Source organism: Camelina sativa, chromosome 16 (genome assembly GCF_000633955.1).
Source record: "Camelina sativa cultivar DH55 chromosome 16, Cs, whole genome shotgun sequence".
Classification (NCBI taxonomy): Eukaryota; Viridiplantae; Streptophyta; class Magnoliopsida; order Brassicales; family Brassicaceae; genus Camelina; species Camelina sativa.
In genome coordinates, this window is record NC_025700.1 from 17616656 (window position 1) to 17637894 (window position 21239).

General features: G+C 32.4%; 4 protein-coding genes and 1 long non-coding RNA gene across 5 annotated transcripts; 3 read left to right on the forward strand and 2 right to left on the reverse strand.

Moving 5' to 3' along the window:
• LOC104750940 lies at positions 1258-2940 on the reverse strand. The gene is made up of 5 exons (XR_761734.2): positions 2467-2940; positions 2036-2244; positions 1895-1948; positions 1729-1793; positions 1258-1604 (listed from the first exon to the last, which is right to left on the reverse strand). It is a non-coding gene; the product is annotated as an uncharacterized LOC104750940 (long non-coding RNA).
• Positions 6827-13540, forward strand: LOC104753762 (O-acyltransferase WSD1-like). The gene is made up of 7 exons (XM_010475965.2): positions 6827-7029; positions 8055-8627; positions 8727-8793; positions 8868-8944; positions 9052-9261; positions 9369-9506; positions 13095-13540. Exons 1-7 carry the CDS (start codon positions 6841-6843, stop codon positions 13260-13262), a joined length of 1422 nt encoding a protein of 473 aa, XP_010474267.1. The 5' UTR covers positions 6827-6840; the 3' UTR covers positions 13263-13540.
• LOC109129523 lies at positions 14929-15174 on the reverse strand. The gene is given in 1 exon segment (XM_019237785.1): positions 14929-15174. A coding segment is annotated over 1 exon segment (246 nt).
• On the forward strand, positions 15163-18171 carry LOC104750941 (protein WVD2-like 7). Its single transcript, XM_010472800.1, has 8 exons — positions 15163-15347; positions 15863-16480; positions 16564-16778; positions 16874-16966; positions 17037-17133; positions 17218-17289; positions 17387-17494; positions 17690-18171. Exons 1-8 carry the CDS (start codon positions 15303-15305, stop codon positions 17921-17923), a joined length of 1482 nt encoding a protein of 493 aa, XP_010471102.1. The 5' UTR covers positions 15163-15302; the 3' UTR covers positions 17924-18171.
• LOC104753763 (putative F-box protein At1g70960) lies at positions 18544-19239 on the forward strand. Its single transcript, XM_010475966.1, has one exon. It carries the CDS (start codon positions 18544-18546, stop codon positions 19237-19239), a length of 696 nt encoding a protein of 231 aa, XP_010474268.1.

A 21239-nucleotide genomic window follows, 5' to 3' on the forward strand; every position in this document is an offset into this window, starting at 1 on the left:
CATAAACTATAAGTTCGACAGGGGGTTTGCGAGCATAAGGTAAATGAAAAATTGAAAGAAGATGATTGGGGAAAAGTTTGATGAGAGGATATGGTGGTGTCCTCGTGTGCGTGGCTGCATTCTCGTGGCATACCATCAGGCATCACCATACTAATAATTGAAATCCAATATATATAAAATTCATGAATCAACAAAAGCAAAATTAAAGAGAAAAGTAAACGTGAATAGATTGAGAGAGAGAAGGACAGGTGAAGGTGGGTGTCGGCCGAACCACGGACACCGGTCGGACTCTCAAGACAAAGGAAGTTTTGCGTCTGGGGACCATTCACACTCCCTCAATATATACAACCATGCCAACTCCTCCAACTCGATCCATCCTTCTTTTTAATTTTCAGTAACCATAAATACATCGATTAATATAATATAGTGGAATTATGTTTTTTTTTTCCCTATTGTTAATGAATTTAGACCACCTTAAGATATATTCTTCTTGCATTAGCGGTATGTTTTCTTATGGTTTGTTTGGTTGATTCTCGACACAATTTCGAAAATATCGACAATACATGTTGCCATTTCTCTTGTCAAAAAGAAAAAGCGAGGTTTTTGGTATTTAAAAATAGAATTAGAAAGGAAAGAGAAAGAAGTGTTGTATAGTTTAAAAGGAAAAAAACAAAGGAATGTAAAGGCAAATACAAGTGTATGTATCCCGGCATTAGTTTGGTTTTGTGTACTTGTTTGTTGTGTTACATGTTCTTTGGTTACTTTTCATCACGTTATCTTTGGTTCGCTTCACTTTTCTTCTTTTCTTTTCAATATACTCATCCAGTATTTGTTATATTCTTCATTTAAAAAAAAAAAAAACAAAAGCCCGATATCCGAATTCATATCATGTAAGCTCTATAAAAACCTTATCAGGTGTAACGTCTTAGCAAAAAAAAAAATTAAACAGACACATCGAGAGCTTACACCTTGTCGTAAACTCCTTATCGTGAGTTACTTTGTCATCATAAACCATTGTCGAAGTCGAACAATGACTTTATATAAGCATCCATATAGTAAAACCGCGAATTGGTGAGGAAATACACTTCTGTACTCCATTGGATCTAAGTATCACTTGACATGGCTTTCTCCAAGAAATTGGATTGAACATTTTTCCTATGCTTTAACAGTGTTTGTTTTGATAGCCACATAGAAAAAACCTTACGTTCCTATAGAGACTGAAAGAGTTCATGCACTACCATGTCAGAGATTATACTATTTAGAATGATGGCTACTAGAGAATAGATTATAAAACCCATGACAGAGAATAGATTATAAAAGTTTCGTCCAACTCCACCCACACAATCGCAGCATCTCTATGAACATCAGCCCCATTCTGATCTTGGAACCTAGTATTTTGATCACTAATTTCTTTCACCTCCTTGATTCGAACATAAGCATTTCAAAATGTACCTATCTGAAGGAAACAAATACTTGAATTAGATGCTTATATCAGAATGTAATGTGTTACTTGCAGTTTTGCTTTAGATGCTTCTTTGACTTTCATTTTTTTCTCAGGGAAAAGTAGTCTCTTGCATTTCTTCAACCATAACAGCCAGTTCAAGCTAAAACATTGAAACCATGAGAGTGCTCAGTTTTTCTCTTTTTGAAATGAAACATAATCTCTACGATGAAAAGTAATAAAGCTAACTTGGCTAAAGAAAAAAAATCATCTGCCATGAGACTGACCTCGAGTTTTAGTCACATTCCCTATAGTTTCGGCTTTACCATCCCTATCCCTCCATCTCATTGATCTATAAATTTATTGTGTTTTCGATACCAAATGATCAAACAAAGGTTTTTTTTTGCTTTACTGCATATATCTGAGATATGTTGATATTTGCCAGGTCCTTACCGTTGTTTCCCTTTCGTTCCGGCCGCCTCGTAATCTCCTTGTTCAAATCTTCTCCTGAAACCATATAATCATTATGATAAATTGAAACTCAAAAACTGAAACAGTACTGCTAGACCAAAACTGATATGAGCACATATATACTTTCTTTGGTTACTTCCAAAATTTGTTCTGCTTTGACTTCTTTTATTTTGCACATCAATTTTACCGTTGCACATTTATGCTCTCATGAAAAAACAAAGCTTAGAGGCTAAAACTGTCCTCTCATGGGTAGACATCAAGAAGTTTCCACTGATAGTTCCATTGAACCTTTGACATCTTTCATCATCCTTAATGTATCTATTTTGTTTCCCCTACAACCACAAGAAATCCACCAGCATTAGATTTTTGTGTCAAAAGATAAAAGTAACTCTAATAATTAATTGGCTGTGGAACTTCATCAAACTTAAAAAGAATGATTCAAAGATTTGTAACTAAACACTAATATCCTAACTCCACCACTCAATCTAATCACTGCTATAAATTCTAAATTCGCAAACAAACTAAAACGAGGTAAGATCAGATCCCAAACAAACCATGCGGCTCTCCATCTACCGGTATTAGATCTTCTGGCGGCGATTCCACAGTGGTCAACGTCGCCGGTGACGTATTCTTCTTTGAGAAAATAAGCTTCTCCAAGAGTCGTCATTCTTATCTCTATCTCCCTACTGCTTTATCTCTATCACGACTGAGCCATGGCTTCCGGATTACTTGATCGGTTTCTTCACAACTCTACGGTGGCGGGTTGGTGATGGTCCTGTGTCGCCTTCTCCGTACGACTCCCGTCTTCCTGGCTCGCCGGTGGTTCTGTTCCGGCGAGTATCCGCTGCTTCGTGGGAAGGCGGTTCCAAATCGGGTTCTCTGATTGAAGAAGATTAGGGTTTCTGGAATAGATCGGTTAGCTACTGGTTTAGATAGGTTTAAACCCGGGTCCATTTTGGTTTGGTGTAGTTGGACTGTTCCTCAGGGGATTATTGTATGGCCTATTCGAAAATAGCCCAATGGACTTTTTTTTTTTTTTTTTTTTTTCTAATAAAGGGTTTCCAATTTATTAAAAACATATGTCCAGTCCAATTACGCTTCAATCTTGTGATGATTGTTTGTTTATAATAAATTGTCTATTTAGTATTATATGTACTATATACGCATCATCCTGAGTTTATCATCTTTTTAAGTACAGTAAAACCTCTACAAATTAATAATGTTGGGAGCACGAAATTTTATTAATTTATAGTGATATTAATTTATCTATAAATTAATAATTATTATTTTATAGATATATTTTAAATAATTTAATTTTTAAAAATTATGAATTGAAACAACTTTAACAAAAATAAAATTAGACTTTCGGATGTTCTAAATTTTATGGTATTAGAATTGATTTTGTAATATTTAGAAAACATTATTAGCAATAAATTACAAATACAATACACAAATTCACTTATACACATGACATACATAAATTTAAATTTATGAATAATAATATCAATTGTTGTATTTTAACAGTCAATCAAACTATCAAAACGTAAATGATGGATATCTAGAAATTGGAACTTAAAAAAAATGTAGCTATCTTTATAATATGTTACGAAATATTTTATATCATTATAGTTTGAAAACACAACATAACAATTATTTTATAGATGAGTTTTAGGAGAAATATACATTATTATATGTAAATTTACATGATTATTAATTTATGATATTATTGGGACTATATTTTACACGGGGATTTCAAAAAAATTATTATCTTATTATCTTATCGAATTTTGTTATTTTTTACACTGGTCGGACTTGGGACTAACAAAATTTATTAATTTATAGTGTTTATTAATTTATATAGTATTAATTTATAGAAGTTTTATAGACTATTATTGGTTTGCTGTCAATAATTCATTTCATAAATGTTTGTACGAACGTACTGGTCTCCAACGTGACGATGCCGGAACTTATAGTTGATTATGGACCCGTTATTTAATTTTTCTCGAAGTATTGATTTTAAATGGCTTAAGATGAAATATTAATACATATATAGGCAGTATCCCCTAACCTAAAAGTGAAGGCACGGCCTAATTACAAAATATATTATTACATATAAAATTCCACAACAAAACACAAAAACATGCTACCGTGAAGAGTACGTCAGCAAAAAGAAGAAGAACAACAAAAAGTTAGGGTTTCAGACAACAAATGTATGGAACAACAAGCGGCGCCATGTCTCTCTGGCCGATATAAACAAATGCCGTATTAGCCTCAATTATAAAGAAAGAGGACAAGAGGTTAGTCCCTTGCCACATCTCCATGGTGTCGGTGAGCAGTTTCCTCCGGCGGCTAATCACGTACTAAACAAACCCACAAGGATACCCACAGTGGTCCCGTCAAGTTCATTATTAGGTTTGACAATATCCGAAGTAAGCGCTCCGCCATTTCCTCACCTACAAAAGATTATAATAAACAAAAAAAACAAAGAGAATTTAGCAAATTATATTTGCTGGACAAGTGTCAGTGAGATCTATTATATGGTGTAAGAGTGTGACACTGTGAGTAAGGAACTCAATAGATCTTACTTACCGATAATGAGTCTCGTGGACTTTCATCCACCAGCGTAACTTTCTCGGTTTCTGAGATAACCCTAAGTGGTATTTTTCCAAGCTCATCTGCAGCGAAGGAGTCGGTCATAGTCATAATAAATGATTAATTACTTACCGATGATTAATCTATTTTCCTATGTGTTGCTCAAGTTGACCATGGAAGTTTTTGGACTCAAGATGTAATATATATTAGATCAATCTTATTTTTATAATTGTAGATATTTATATACATAGAATATAAATGATGATTTTAATGGATTTTTATTTGGCCTTGTGTGTGGGTGGAAATTAAGCAGCAGTGCCGGCTTAGATAGGGGACAAGGGGTGCGACCGCCCCGGGTTCATAGATTAAGAAGACAAATAATGTAAGATTAAGGAGCACAAAAAAAAAATATAATGCAAGTTAAAGGGGTACAAAAAAGAAATAATGCAAGATAAATGGGCACAAAAAAATAATGTAAGATAAAAGAGGCAAAAACAAAATTTGTAACAGAAAAATAATTCATTAGCATATGTATTAACGATTTATTTTTACGAGCCAATAACCAAAAAGACTTTATCTTCTATAATTATCTCAGCTGACTTCAACGTAGAATGAAAATAAATTTTTCTAATTTTATCAAGTGTTTATATATTATTAAAATAAAATCCATATTTTTTTAACATATAAGAGAAGTTTAAAAAAAAATTAGTCTTTCATTCAAAAAAAATGGGTCTTTCATTCAAAAAAAAAAATTGCCCATGGGCCCCTAAAAATCTTGAGCCGGCACTATTAAGCAGGCATTCAGAAATCTTGCGATGAGAAGTTTTGGTCGTTAAACAGTCACATTGTCAAATGTTGCCGGTCGCGCATCCGAAGAAATAAGCCGTTTCGACCATATATCATGTTACCCAATAACTTCTTAGTCCTCACTGTGACGTTGAAATGAATAAAAAACCTTATCTATACATACGAAACTAACAGTTAGTATCTTGTTTGTTGGACAAGGCACTCATTATCCACAGAAAAAGCAATGTAAACAAAGCTATATATTATCAATCTTGGAGTTGATCTCGACGTGGTTCCAGACCCTCATCATCACCTTTGTAATCTCATAGTCGAAGCTCTTAACATGATGAAATCCACTGCCGAAGAAAACAAAACTCTTATCGGTTGATTCCATCTCCGATGATGATATTTGGGCTTTCTATGTAACTGTTTCCAATAAATGTTGTTTTACTTAACGTGTATCATATTTTGTAATCTTTTATGTACGAGTAAATTTGGTTTCATTATCAGAAATAGTGTAAAAGGCATATATATTTTCTTCTCCACAAGTCGTTATTTTCTTCTCTGTCTCCAACGAACGAGATACTCTTTAGTAGTTAACCTTTAAAGCTATATTCTTTTTGTCTTTTTGATTTTTTGTTTATTAATTAATTTTTAGTAGCTATAGTACTTTTCATAAGGGGTTTTAAAGACTATATTATATAAAAAGGGATTGATATGATATTTTCTACTTCACAGAATGTGTCATATATGGAGGAAGGTCATGATTTGGAAGTTTTTAACTGTGTAAATATGATATACCTTGGCACCACACAAAATTAACAAATTTATTGTGTCGTCAAAATGAGTACCACGATCACTCTTTGCGTCCTTCAACTACCAAACACTGACGTATACAGACATGCGTGGATAGGTTCTCGACACACACTAAACTGGAATGCTGCTTCAATTTCGAAATGCGTGGATTCTCGACACACACACAGTAACCGTGTCCTTAACCGTGTCCTTTTATTTCGAAATGCGTGGATTCGGTACTTAACCGTGTCCTTTTCTTTCACAAGTGGGATATTAACTTCTGTCTTATTTCCTTTTTGACTCTTTGTTTTTTTATAACGATCTCTCTTAATTACAAGAAACATATCTCATAAATGTACTTGCACGAGATAGAAAATGCATACAAGTCCTATAAATAATCTTGTAAATATTTCCAGTTCAACCTTTTATATATAAAGAAAATAAGCTATACATCAAATTCATTTTACTACGTTTTACTCCATTTATATAGTGAATTTTAAGTGACAGGCATGTAAACTAAAAAAAAAAAATATAGTTTTAATTTTTTAATAAATAATTAAAGGAAACGATATCCACATTTGAAAACTTAGTTAGAAAAATAAGATTTTTATTTCGTTATCCATTTTACTATACTTTTTTACCGAAAGCTTCTCAACAACCTCATTTAATAGCTATATGTATATAAATACACCATTTGCATATGTACTTTGTAGTGTATAAATATAACCATAAAATCGGAAACTAAAATAAGAGATATGGCAATAGAAAGGCAAGTGACGGAAGGAGAGGAGGCAGTAAGTCCATTTGCACAATTGTTTAGCTTGCCAGGTCTCGATGTCTTCAACATTGTAACCTTTGGATTCAAAACCGAAGGCAATCCATCAACAATTGTTGAAGGCCTAAAGAAAACCCTGATCAACCATCCACGCTTCTCTAGCATACTGGTCGGTAATTACACGTACATACATACATTTTTATTGCTTATATGTTAAGTTTCATGACTTCCTACTCAAAATCAATATAAAATGAGTGTATTAATCCATAAGTATATTACTTTAGAGTTCCTATCATTCAGATGTATTCACGTTAGGGAAATAGGCATCATCGCCTACGGCCTTCTTTTTGCTAATTAAATCATTCAAGGTCCACTCCCATATTATCATTCTATATTACAATTTACAAAGTTGAATATGAAAGAAATGTTATACTCCCTACTTTTCATAATATAGGATGTTTAGAGAAGTATTTTTGTTTTATAATATAAGATATTTTCAAGTTTCTATACAATTTTTAGATTAATTTCATATTTTATATTATGCAGTCTTGTTTATGATTGGTTAAATTTTTTAAAAGTAGTTATTTTCAAATATGTGTAGTTTAGTTAATACATCTTATATATTGAAACGGAAGGAATATTCAAAAACATTAGGATGATTTGGGGTTGCTTGATATCATAATCATTTCGTTTACTCATATATCTAAATTTAAGTTTCTTCTCTCTTTTAAGACGGAGGGGATCCATACCGAAACCTAAAATAATCCACAGAACCTATAAACCTGAGTTTCTTATCTCATATAACGTCTACGGGTGGTTAAGTTGTGAGGTGCAATATTTTACTAAGACATTAAGAGGAAATATTTTAAAATAGTTGATGACTTAAGATTTCATCCTTTTATATATATTCTAAAATGACGATCACATGTTCAATTGATAAATTTATATTCTATAATTGTAAAGATTTCAATATTTATATGATCATTATCACTAATATTTGAATGACTCTCATGGACTTGAAATTTTAAATTTATAGACAAGATTTATCAACTTATTATTTCTTTGTAACTACAATTTCATAAAATTATATATATATATATATATATATATATATATATATCAGCTTTTAAATGCCTAGGCACGAGCCGCACGGCTCATGCATGTAAGATTCATAACATCATCTGATATATGTAGGTGACTGGTCATGGTGAGCAGAAAAGAAAAGCTAAATGGACTCCTACGAAAGTAAAAGTAGAAGAACATGTAATTGTTCCCGATATTGATCTCATCAATAAGAATCCTGATGAATTTCTAGAGGACTATACATCAAGGATGGCTTTTTCTCCCATGGATATGTCCAGACCTTTATGGGAGTTTCATTTATTGAAACTTAAAACATCACATGCCAAATATGTGATTGTTGGTAGGTTCCATCATTCTTTGGGCGATGGTATGTCTCTTATGTCTCTTTTACTCGCTTGTACTCGGAAGACATGTGATCCGGAAGCATTGCCTACTTTTGTGGCTCCGAAGAAAAGGAAAGTGAAGAACGTTTGCTTTTCTTTGTTTGCTTGGTTATGGTTCATAGTAAGAGTTATGTTCCACACTTGTGTTGAAGTTATCAAGTCCATGGTTTTTATTTTTGGTGTGAGGGACACCTCGGCTCATATAATAGCTACGCCAGGGGCTACACTTAGCACTAATAAGTTTATTCATCAAATCATTAGTTTGGATGATGTCAAAACGGTGAAGAACGCCATGAATATGGTACGTTTGTTTATTTAATTTCCTTTTCTCTTGAAAGATGAATTTTTTAATGTCTTTTTCTCTTCTATTGTTTGTCATCCTTTTTCTCTTTTCTGATAGACTGTAAATGATGTTGTTCTTGGGATGGTACAAGCTGGTCTTTCTCAATATTTGAATCAAAGATTTGGTAAATCATTTACTCTTATCATAAAATAATGTTTGTAACACATTCTTACATTTTTTCCTCGAATTTGTAAACAGGTCATGAAACATCTTCAAAGTCAAGAAAAATTCGTGGTGTTGTATTTTTCAATCTAAGGCCAAATAAAAACATTGAGGTGCTGAATAACACACGCCAAACGATCTTTGCTTCTTCTTTTTTTGTTGTTGTCTTGTCTAAAATAGTAAGAATCTAAAACATAATTAAGTTTATACATATATGCAGGATTTGGCAAATATGATGGCAAAAGGTTCAAAGTGTAGATGGGGGAACTCAATAGGGTATGTTCTAATTCCTTTGGAGACGAAATCATACGATGATGTATTTGAATATGTTCGACAATCCAAAACTATTATGGATCGTAAGAAACATTCCCTCGAACCTCTATTTTCTAATGGGTTGCTCAAATTAACATTGAAGCTTTTTGGATTTAAGGTATGATGTTAAACCAAAAATTACATTAACATGCAGTTCCAAATATAATAACGGTATTTGTGCATCTGATCAACATGTATATATGGATGTGTGGGGGTGGAAAACAGGGACTCAGAACTTTAGTAAGGAAATTATTTGGAACCACAACAATGACATTCTCTAATGTGGTTGGTCCATCCGAAGAAATTAGCTTTTTTGGCCATCATATATCTTACATAGCAGCAAACACCATTGGTATTCCACAGGTACCCTCTTACACACACATTCTTGAAACCATTATCAAAAATCACATTACTTTAATCTCTTGCGCAACATTTAGGCTACAAATGCTAGATTATCCATATTATAAATGGATTTGATAACCTTTATTCAAAGGGAATGGGGAATTTTGTTCGAGAATCATCTTAAAGAGCGTGTTAGAATATTTCATATCAAAGACAAAAATGATTTAACACTATGTTCTTTATTAATACTAGGACTCAGACCCCTCCCCCCCTCCGCGATGTCGCGGGGAAGTATTTTAGAAAAAAAATTTAAAATTTAAAATTTAAAATTATACATTATGAAATTATTTGAATGTAATAGAATAATTTAAATACATAAACTGTTAATAAAAACACAATCATCAAAATGAAAACTTATAACAAAAAATATTATGTAGAATAGACGCAACTTTGCAAAACAGATTGTTTAAAGTATTATAAATATAAGATATTTTTATGACGAATTATGGTAAATAGTTACAATTTAAAAAATCATTATGACAAAGTGATCCTTACTGAAAATATTGAACTAATTGTTATAATGAGTAATGTAATCTTCTATTAAATAACTATAATTAAAAATATATTTAATAATGAGTGAAAAAGTATCAACGGTAAATTAAAATACACAACTCTTAAGAACAAAATAAAATAAATTTTAGATATTTAAATAGTTCTTAACAAGAAGTTACGATAAATAGACGCAACTGTAAATTCTATATTAAGTTTTATTAAATTTCTATATTACTATAATCATTTCTAAAATTTTAGTTATATAATAGAATAACATTGAATATTAGATATAAAACAATAAAAATAAAAATAATATTCAAAATAAGATTTAAAATAAAATGAAAAATTTGTTTCAACGAACAATGATTTGTTAGTTATTGATGAAGACACAAATATATAGAGAGTTCAAAAGATATGACTATTTAAATAGAAATACCTATTAGAATAAAAAGTTGTGATGAAAAAATATGAATAAAATATAGTGAAAAGACACAACTCTACAATGAACAAATACAACTATTTGAGCTTTTTAAAAAGAACAAATAAAACCAATTTTTTTACAAAAAAAAGTATTACGAAAAGTCGCAATTGTTGTTCTCATTTATTCAGATTGTTATTATTATTTTTAAATATTAAAATATTTTTTAAAACGGAAAGTTAAGATAAATAAACACAACTTTAAATTCAATATTAAGTTGTATAAAATTTCTCTACTGCTATAATAATTTCTAAAATTTTAGTTAGATTATAGAATATATTCAATTATCTAGACTCAACATAAAATGGAAAATTTGTTTCAGTGAACTTGTTAATTAGTGATGAAGAGACAAATATAAAGAGAGTTCAAAAAGCACGAATATTTAAATAGACACACCTATTAGAACGAAAAGTTGTGATGAAAAATATAAATAAAATATAGTGAAAAGACACAACTCTACAATGAACAGATACAACAGTTTGAATTACAAAAAAAACAAAAAAAAAACATTTTTTTATGAAAAGGTACTACGAAAAATCGCAACTGTTGTGTCTGCACTTGATTATACCTACAAACTCATATAAACTGCTTTTAAATAGAAGACATCTTTATTACCATATTCAAAAGTCAAATCCAAAAGCTTATTATATAATCCATCTAACTCTTGGAAAAAGATTCTAGGTATAAAATTAATTAAAAATTGTAAATTAAATTCATCATTCCAAAAATATTTTGTTAAATCAAGAATTGGAGGAATCTCTTTACTTTTAAAAAAATGAATGCTAGAGAATAATTTAAAGAGCTGTAAAACCCCATGGGATTTGAAATTTTATATTATTTGGTGTCATGGCAAAAAAAATGAAAACATTTCAAATAGACAAATATATATTGATTTCAAAGTTACGAATATTCGAATAGACACAACTCTACAATGAATAGTTACAACTTTAGAAAAAAAACCGTTACAATGAAGAATCGCAACTTTGTGTAAAACACACAATTTTAATGTTCTACAGATTTTTTTGAAAAAAAATATCCAAAAAGTACGATTGAAAGAACACAACTTTTGGTGGCATTTATTCGGATTGCTATTATATAAAGGTACTTTCATTATTTATATATATATATATAAAACTAACTAAAGTTATAAATTAGATTCATCATTCCAAAAATCTTTTGTTAAATCAATAAGTGGAGGAATTTCTTATTTTTAAAAGAAAGAATGCTAGAGAATAATTTAGAGAGCTGTAAAAACCGCTGAGATTGAAATTTTATATTATTTTGTGTCATGGCAAAAAAAACTCGTTCAAAAAGACAAATATAGAGATTTCAAAAGATACGCATATTCGAATAGACACAACTCTACAATGAACAGTTGCAACTTTACAAAAAGACCATTGCAATGAACAATCGCAACTTTGTGTAAAACATACAATTTCAATTTTCTATAGATTTTTTTGGAAAATTATCCAAAAAGTAAAAAAAACACAACTTTTGGTGGCATTTATTCGAGATAGATTCATCATTCCAAAAAGCTTTTGTTAAATCAATAATTAGAGGAATTTCTTGATTTTTAAAAGAATGAATCCTTTAAAATAATTTAGAAAATTTAATAAATAGTTGAGATTGAAATTTTAGTTGATTTTGTGTCATGGCGAAAAAATGAAAACAGTTCAAACAGACAAATATATATAGATTTCAAAAGATATGAATGTTCCAATCAACACAACTTTACAGTGAACAGTTGTAACTTTTCATAAATAACCGTTTTAATGATCCATCACGATTTTTCAGAATATATCCAAAATGTACGATTGAAAAAACACAATTGTTTCTCGCATTTATTCGGTTTGTTATTATTATATAAATTAATCTAGTTTTTAGAAATTATTTTATTTTTGTTAAAAAATAAATTTTTAAGTTTTCTATGCAATATTGATTAGTTATTATTAATAAATTATAGACTTCAATAAAAACAATTCATTATTATTGGTTTTGAGTTCTAAAAAACTGTAAATTACAAAAACAAAACATTTATAATCAAGTTTTAATATGTTTTCTTAGTATGTGTGAAAAGTCTACAAAATAGATTAATTAGGAATATAGATGAAGTATTATATATTCCTTTCGCTGCACACAAATTATCTTTCGAACACTTGAATTTTCAATAAAGTTTATAAATTTATAAAAAAAATTTACAAGTATAGTTTCTATATGTTTTTATAAGGTTACACATTTATTTGAATATATTTCAAGTTTTTGAAATCTTTTATAGAAGGTTTTTTTTAAAGATATTTTTGAAAAATAATATAAAAAGCGAAGCATTTTTGAAATTTCTTAGTAATAATAAATAATAAAAATATTTATATCTATTTTTTAATTTTTGTAAAACAATATTTTAAAATAATACCTTTTGTGTAACAAAGTTAGTGTAAGAGTTTTCTTAATTTTTGTAAAACAATTTAAAATAAATAATACTTTTTGTGTAACAAAGTTACGAGTTCCTCCACTTTCCATACAGTAGTCGGGATCAGTAGTTGATGAAACTTAACTCCGGTGTTTTTCTTTTTTAAAACAAGGGACTCGTTATTTGTATTCAAAGCTATGTGGACAAACTTATAATCAACATCGCAGTTGATGTAGACGTGATTCCAGACCCTCATCACCTATGCGATCTCATCATCGAAGCTCTCCACATGATGAAGTCTGCTTCTCCACAAAAGATTTTTCATGCTTCAGAGGTTTAAACGAAATGCTCGGCGTGCATATAGCATCTATCCAGGAAAGAGGAAACCTATTTACAACATTATTCAATATTTGAGCGTGTCTAGTGCGTGTCACTATTTTTATTAGGTTGTCTATTTACGTTATCATCCTTATCATGAGTTTATCATCTTTATAAACACTAGACTATTAGTATTGATTTAGAGCACTTCTACAATAATTCATCCATAAATGGTTGTACCAACGTGTGTTGAATTAATGTACCATGGACCCGCTATTTTTAATATGAAATTTTAATACATGTCGGCATAAGATAAGAACCCCTCTAACCCAAAAGTAGGCATGACCTAATTACAAAATATATTACATATAAAATTCAACAATAAACACACAAACCATGCTACAGTGATGAGTACGTTAGAAACAAAGACAACAACAACAACAACAACAACAACAACAACAACAACAACAACAACAACAACAACAACAACAACAACAACAACAACAACAACAACAACAACAACAACAACAACAACAACAACAACAACAACAACAACAACAACAACAACAACAACAACAACAACAACAACAACAACAACAACAACAACAACAACAACAACAACAACAACAACAACAACAACAACAACAACAACAACAACAACAACAACAACAACAACAACAACAACAAACAACAAAAAGTGAGACATGAGCGTCAAAATATTTAACCAAGACGAGTATGTGTTGAGCTTGCTCAGCCTCTCGCTCAGCTTCTCCAGTTTCCGCCTTAGCTCCTGCTCACTACTCGTCTTCTTCCTTCTTCTTTTTCCGCCTTCATCGGCTCAAACATTGCCCATCCACTGAAGAATAAAGCCTTGCAGAACCAGGCAACTACTCCGTTTTGTTTTGTCGTTTTATCATTTGAATAAGTCTTCCTTGTTTGTAGGAGTAGACTAGTTGCAAGTTTGAGTTTGTTTCGCATTGTAGCAGTTTAAGTTTCGGTTTCAACTTGTTAGATCAAGGTCTATATATACAGACTAAAATTCATTTGTTGAATAATACGAATCCTTCAGGGTGCTGTACAAGCTTTCTTATTTGCAAAGATAACATCCACAACAATACATATAACCCAACATTGTTCAACTAGAAGATCCCCAAACCAAAACCTTGTCATAGAAATTATAATTCAATGTGACCAGAAAAGAAGATTCATGGTCTATGTGACCACTAAATTACCAACAGATTTCTCTCCTTTACATATTAATTACTAGTATACAATCATCCTTAATTTCCTAAAGTAAAACTAATTTGTCATTTCAATGAAATATGTTCCATGGTATATAAGAAGACTATAACCAAAATAAAATCTTAGCCAGGAAAATGTAAATTAACCTTGGTGTATACATTTAAAAAACAAGATTTTTAATCGAGATGGGCTCTGTTCATATTACTGTTGAACCAGCTGTCTCCAGCGTCTCCTCTAATGGCTAAGTCGACCAGAGAGATGAGTAAGCTGCTCAATAAGCTTCCCACCCCCAACGTACTTAAGTTAAGCGCAAGACCGATGCTTCTCACCTCAGTGGGAACTTGGCTATAGAATAACTCTTGCATTCCCACTACAGTGTGTACGTCGGCCAATCCCACTAAGACCCATGTTCTTAGGGTAACTCCTCCTCCTAAGACCCTTTCTTTTTATGGGCTCGAGAAAAGTGTCTGAGTGGGCCTGAGTCCATTAAGAATTTAATGACGTGGCGTAACCCTGCCACGTTCGAGTTTTTTACGATCCACATCTGCCGTCAAAACAGTAAACCGCCGTCTAAACTTTATAAATCGGATGAATCTGGACCGTTGATAACCCTAAATAAACGGGATTTTGATAACGGAGAACGTGAGCATCCCCTCTGACAAGAAGAAGACAAGAAAAAAAGCACATGACATGATACTTTCAGACCCTTTCGTCTCCCACTCTCCTCATCAATCTATAGATTCTCTTCTCTTCTCTTTTCTCTATTATTTCTCATTTTTTTCGAAGCTTTACACTTCTCTCAAATCTTGAAAGATCAATTATGGCTGGCGAGATTCATCATGAACCGTTTAGCCTTAGTTTTCAGGTAACTTCTTCTCTACTGTAATGCCCCACTACTCCTTTACTTGTTTCTTCTACTACTCTGTTTGTTCTGTTTACTAATTTGTTCTTGCCGAATCTGAGTTACTTGTGTATCTTCCTTTTTAAGAATCAAAAATAAACCGCATAAGTAGCGTGTATGCAGAGCAGAGTAGAGTGCTTCATGTCTTGGAAGAATAGTCAATTGCTTTAGACTACAATAAAATGGGAAAAATAAGAGGACCACATTTTAATTTTTCCTAAAATTTGGTTTATGTATATAGTAAGTATTTAGTCTTTGGGCTCTTTGTTAGAGAAATTCTTATTGTCACACGAGAGGTTGAATGGTTTGGTTAGAAAACTAGATTATGTGAGTTAGTAATCGTTTTTTTAGGTAAAAAAGGATATTATGATTTTCATTATATTTTATTTTTATTGTACGTAGCTCAAATGAACCTAAGGTCACGGCATTGTATGTATGTTTAAGGATTGTTCTTATTGGTATATGAATCTAAATTGCAGGGAAGTTCTATCCACTCTGGGTCAATATCGTTTGGAAGATTCGAGAAAGAAGGTTTAGCATGGGAGAAGAGGTCATCTTTTTCACACAATAGGTATCTTGAAGAAGTTGACAAGTGCTCTAAACCTGGCTCTGTTACTGAGATGAAAGCACATTTTGAGGCTCATTTCAAGAAGAAAGGAATCAGATTTCCGGCTTCTCTTGAATCTCAAACTTGGGGAGTTCGTCAAACAGGTGGTGAACCGTATGATGAAGCTGTCTACGCTACTGAAAGTTTCGAGGATTATCGATCTGATGGGAGTTTCTCGGAGAACACAAGTCAGTCAAACAGTGTTTGTAACTACAGCCATGGACAAGAGAAATGTGGTCAAGGAAAGAGTCAATGTGAGGAGTATGATGAGGAAAGTGTACATTGTGTGAGCTATGATGAGATTTTGGTGAATTCGGATGAAGTGGTTGAGCTTGATGAAGAAGAAGGCGGTGGTGACAACAGGACTCTTGCTGTTCTGGTTGAGTGTGAGGATCTTGGAACTCATGAGATACCAAAGGAGATTGAGATTCAAGATTCTGCTTCAGTTGAAGAGATGGGATCAAGACTCGATGAACATGTTCCAAAAAAGGTGAGAGTAAGCCTTGTTGGTTTTTGCATTGTGAGTACAAATTCAGAAATCTAAACTTTTATGTGTTTCTTGGTCATTCATAGCCATCTCATGCTACGGAAACACCCTCCTCCTCCTCGTCATCCTCCTCTGCATCTAGATTGAAGTCGCGGGAGAGCGTGAAACCTATTAGTCCTCATGATGTGCGTGTGGCTAAAGCTTCTACAAAAATACATGATATTACGCCAAAAGCTACTTACATGATGACAAAGGGTTCTTCTTTAAGTTATAATTCTAAAACCAATGTAGATGCCAAGAGGTACTCTACTTTTATTTCCATAGATAACTTTTACAACTCTGTTTCATCTTTCTCTTTGCTTAAGAGTTAAGACCTAAGTATTCTTTTTGTGATAGCCAAAAGGAATCAAGACCGAGGAAAACCATTGAGTCTCAGCCTAAAACATCGAAGAAAACCAAGACTCGAACTCATGATATTGCTACAAACAGGTTCAAATAATAAGACCACTATAGTTTTTTGAGGTCATCACTTTCAACAATCTAATGGTTTCACTTGCAGGTTAAAGACCAGTACCAATTCTTCAAAGCTGCAGATGAGTACAGGTTCTACTAGTTTCCGTTTCAAATGTAGCGAACGAGCTGAGAAGAGAAAAGAGGTCTTCTTTCTCTTCACAATAATTGTAGTTTACTCTCCTTTGTTGTTTTTAAGGATCTGATGAAATTTTTATATCTCAATATAGTTCTATATGAAACTCGAGGAGAAAATACATGCTAAGAAAACAGAAACAAACCAAGTTCAGGCCAAAACACAGGTATTATCATATCTATGTCTCTTTGAAAATGTACACATGTCATGTCTTTTACAATTCAAAAATAGCTAACTTGATTGGATCAACATTTTGGATGCAGCAAAAGGCGGAAGCTGAGATGAAACAATTCAGGAAAAGCCTCAACTTCAAGGCAACACCAATGCCTTCATTCTACAACACCAGTACTAGACCGGGGTCTCATAACAAGGTATGTTTATACAATTGTAAGCTTTGTCTGAACAAAAATAAGGAATCTCTCAAGTGTCCATCGACTACTCTACTTGTAGTTTAGAACCTCGATTTCAATACTTGTCACAAGTACTGTAGTTATATATTCCAAAGACCAGGAAAGTAGCAGCCATCAACTTAATACTTTAAACTTGCTTTCTCTAAATATTTTCAGAGAGAGCCATCTAAAGTAGCACCATTAAGATCCCGACCCGCGACCTCAGCCTCGATGACAAACAGGGCAGTCACAAGAGTTTCTAACAAACACGGTTTTGAAGAAGCTAAAATGGTAAAGGTAATAGTCAGTAATAAACAACAACGTGTGACTAAAGATTCGGATTTGCAAAAGGGTAATCTCATGGCGGTCGAAATGAAACAAAATATTGGTGTTCGAAGAAGCGAAAACTAAACAGACATGTGTCCATTTGAATTCTGCTGTTGACTGCATCGCTTTCTATCGTTGCTAATCAAATCATATCATCCTCTGCTTTTGTTTAGCGTTCTGTTAAAATTGAAATGTGTGACTCTGCTAATACTTTAACCAATAATAAAAACTACTATGAATAGTAGTATACTGTACTTAATTGTGTGCGAAGAATTATAGTGAAAACTGAAAACGTGTAAGATTAAAACAAAACCTTTCAACTCAAGTCATGCTTATTTATTCATAAAAATAAGTTTTATTCATGCAATTAAAAATAATTAAAATTAAAGTATTATCTTATATTTTGACGTGTGACTTAATTGTGAAGGATGAAAGAAAGTCTGTAAATTTTATGCTTGGTATCCACTAATATGCTGATTACTAAACAATTTTAGTATCTTAATTGTGTCACGGTTGCCTCTCAAATTTTTAATGATATTCAGCGTCTCAAAGAAGTGGTCATCTTTAATCCCTACGAAAGAATTCAGACAGCTTTACTTGAGCCAGTCGATGAAAAGGCCTCGAGTGATGTTCATAGTCCATCAACTTAAGTTCAGCCCAACCGTAGCTGATGTTCTGTTTCTCAAGAGGAGGAGTCATTGTTGATGTCTTCTGGTGGTGATCAGCAAGAGATGTGTATCTCTCCTGAACTAGGATATGGTAGGATTGCTCAACCCGTCCGAGGGTTGATCTGTCTTCGCGAGAAAAGTAAGGTTGTCATTTACAATCCGGGTACGGGAAAGTCTCTGACTTATTTACCAGAGATCGAAGCACGTAAACAAGCGGCCATAAAAAAAAATTTCGGATACGATGAAGTTACAAATGTGTTCAAGGTTTTAGCGTTTGATAAATCACAAGGAGCTAAGGTACATCAGATTTTGACGATAGGATCGAGTGAACAATCTTGGAGAAGGATCATATGTGATCATGATCATTCTCCAGTTACGGAAGGGCTATATAAAGATGGAGTTTTGTACTACAAAGCTCGGTCCCATACCGACGAATCTCTGCTAATGAGCTTCAACTTGAGTTCTGAAGTGTTTACTGTCATTGAATTACCTGAGGGAGTCGACACTCGAATGAAGAAACTGGTGAATGTCAAAGGTGGAATTGCTTTGGTGATGGACGCCCCTGCCAATGGATCGATTCAAATGATGGTTAGAAATGAAGTTTCAGGAAAATGGGATATGGTCTCGTTTATGATTCCTCAGTGGAAGCAAACTGTTGAAGACATGGTGTTTTATTTTATAGGTACCGTTGGAACAAAAAAACTTGTTTTCATGCCAGCCTGCGCGCGTTAGGGATCACTCTTTGTGTTGTATTTCGATTCAGCCACGAGAGATGTTATGAAGTATGAGATTAAAGGGGTTGTTGGAAATCAATTTCATTCTATTCGAACCTTCTTGGATCATATAGATAGTCCTCTGCTTTTGTGAAGAATAAGAGTTGGTCCATTTGGTAACATGAACTGGTTGGTTGGCTGGTTCAGTGTCTCGAGTAGTTACGTTATATTGTGGTTAATCTTTATGCTAAACGATAATGTTGTCTCCCCAAGTAGTACTAGTCTTATTGGGATTGTTAGTTTTCATTTCTATTGTCCTTAATCTTTATCTATGCTAAACAATAATGTTCATCTTTATACTTAATGTATGCAAAATAATAATGTTTCAGATGTATAAGTTAATTAATAACGTTTCTACACTCTGTTTCTTAGGCCGTGGGAGCCTTTTGATGAAACAGAGCTTATCCAGCATTTTGGGTTAGCTTCACTCAACCAAAGAGTTGTAAAACTTATCATTTAACATAGGAGGACCATATCCAAATTTGCTTGCACAGTTGCACTAAAGACTGTGTATTGTTCTTTTACTGTTTGGCTGAACTTTGTAATTATGTGACGTTACTATAAACAATAAATAACACTCTTGAGTCTGAATAATATACTTTATAATAGTAACATTACATCATTTTTAAATCCTAACATAAGCCAAACAATCCTCAACAAGTAACCGGACAAAAAAATAAATTAAGAAATTTGAAAGAATTGGTTACAAAATATTAGAGTGAAAACTGAAAACTTTTTATAACTGAAAACGTGTTACTAATGTATATTTGAATTGAATTGATTTTGTGCATTGACGACTAGATGTGTACCATGAAAGAAAACCTTCGAAGTCACGTTATTTGCCACCAAAATATCTCTGTTACTTAGTCATATAAATTAGTAAGTATTGACGTGTGACATCTTTTTTTATTTTGAAATTGTGCGCTGAATTTTTTTTTTTTTTTTTTTTGATAAAGAGGTGAAGGTGTTATCGATATTTTGACGTGTGATTCAATTGTATTCGAATAATTAAACTGTCAAAAACGTGACGATGAAAAAGAGAAGATTTCACATTCTGTTATCCAATAAACTCGATGCTAATTTTAGTAAGCTTTTAGCGTGTTAATTAAACATTTCTCCTTTTGGGTTTAAATGTAAATTAAGGATGAAATATAAAGTAGATGTTATACGACCCAACAAGTGACCACCCAGTCACATGTCACAACGTTTCAGTAACAAACTCTGAGATATTTTGACGTATGATTCAGTTGTATTAGAATAATTAAACTATTAAAAACGTGTACGATGAAACTATGAAAGATAATATGTAACAATCCAATCAACTCTATGCTAATTTTAGTAAGCTTTTAGCGTGTGTAATAAACATTTCTCCTTTTTTGGGTTTAGATGTAAATTAAGAATGAAATATAAAGTAAAGATGTTATACGCGTTATACGACCCAACAAGTGACCACCCACACAAGTCACAACTTTTTCAGTAACAAATTATGAGATTCTCTTATAAATATCACATCTGCAGCGTGTTTAAGTCTTTTTTTTTTTTAACATCTTGCTTTATTAAGATTAGTGTATTACAAACATTGTAGTAGCCATTCAGGCAAAGTATCAAATGTTTGATAAGTACTTGACATAGTGTTTGCATAAGAAGAAAGCTTGTTTGCTGCTTTATTCATGTCTCGTGGTACTTGCTCCAGAGAACACAGGAGAAGTTTTGACATCCAAAATTGGATATCACATAGAAGTGGACCCAGCTGTAGATGATCTCCTTGTTTAGTGATCAGTGTTACAAGCTCTAAATTATCTCCTTCGAACCAAACATGATGATACCCTCGGTAATAAAACTCTTGCAGTGCATTCAGGAACCTAAAGCTTCTGCTTGTAAGGTAGTATGGGACTGTTTAAGTTTAACACTTCCTGATAAGATGACATTACCACACGAGTCTCGTATTATCCATCCGGT

What these genes read in the sequence shown, in the direction of transcription:
- LOC104753762 (XM_010475965.2), top strand. Translation starts at nt 6,841, where the DNA reads ATGGCAATAGAAAGGCAAGTGACGGAAGGAGAGGAGGCAGTAAGTCCA. An exon ending in ATATTTGAATCAAAGATTTG is followed by an intron (nt 8,794 to 8,867) that starts GTAAATCATTTA and finishes ATTTGTAAACAG; the next exon opens with GTCATGAAACATCTTCAAAG. An exon ending in ACACCATTGGTATTCCACAG is followed by an intron (nt 9,507 to 13,094) that starts GTACCCTCTTAC and finishes TTTTAAAACAAG; the next exon opens with GGACTCGTTATTTGTATTCA.
- LOC104750941 (XM_010472800.1), top strand. Translation starts at nt 15,303, where the DNA reads ATGGCTGGCGAGATTCATCATGAACCGTTTAGCCTTAGTTTTCAG. An exon ending in CATGATATTGCTACAAACAG is followed by an intron (nt 16,967 to 17,036) that starts GTTCAAATAATA and finishes TTTCACTTGCAG; the next exon opens with GTTAAAGACCAGTACCAATT. An exon ending in AAGTTCAGGCCAAAACACAG is followed by an intron (nt 17,290 to 17,386) that starts GTATTATCATAT and finishes TTTTGGATGCAG; the next exon opens with CAAAAGGCGGAAGCTGAGAT.
- LOC104753763 (XM_010475966.1), top strand. Translation starts at nt 18,544, where the DNA reads ATGTCTTCTGGTGGTGATCAGCAAGAGATGTGTATCTCTCCTGAACTA.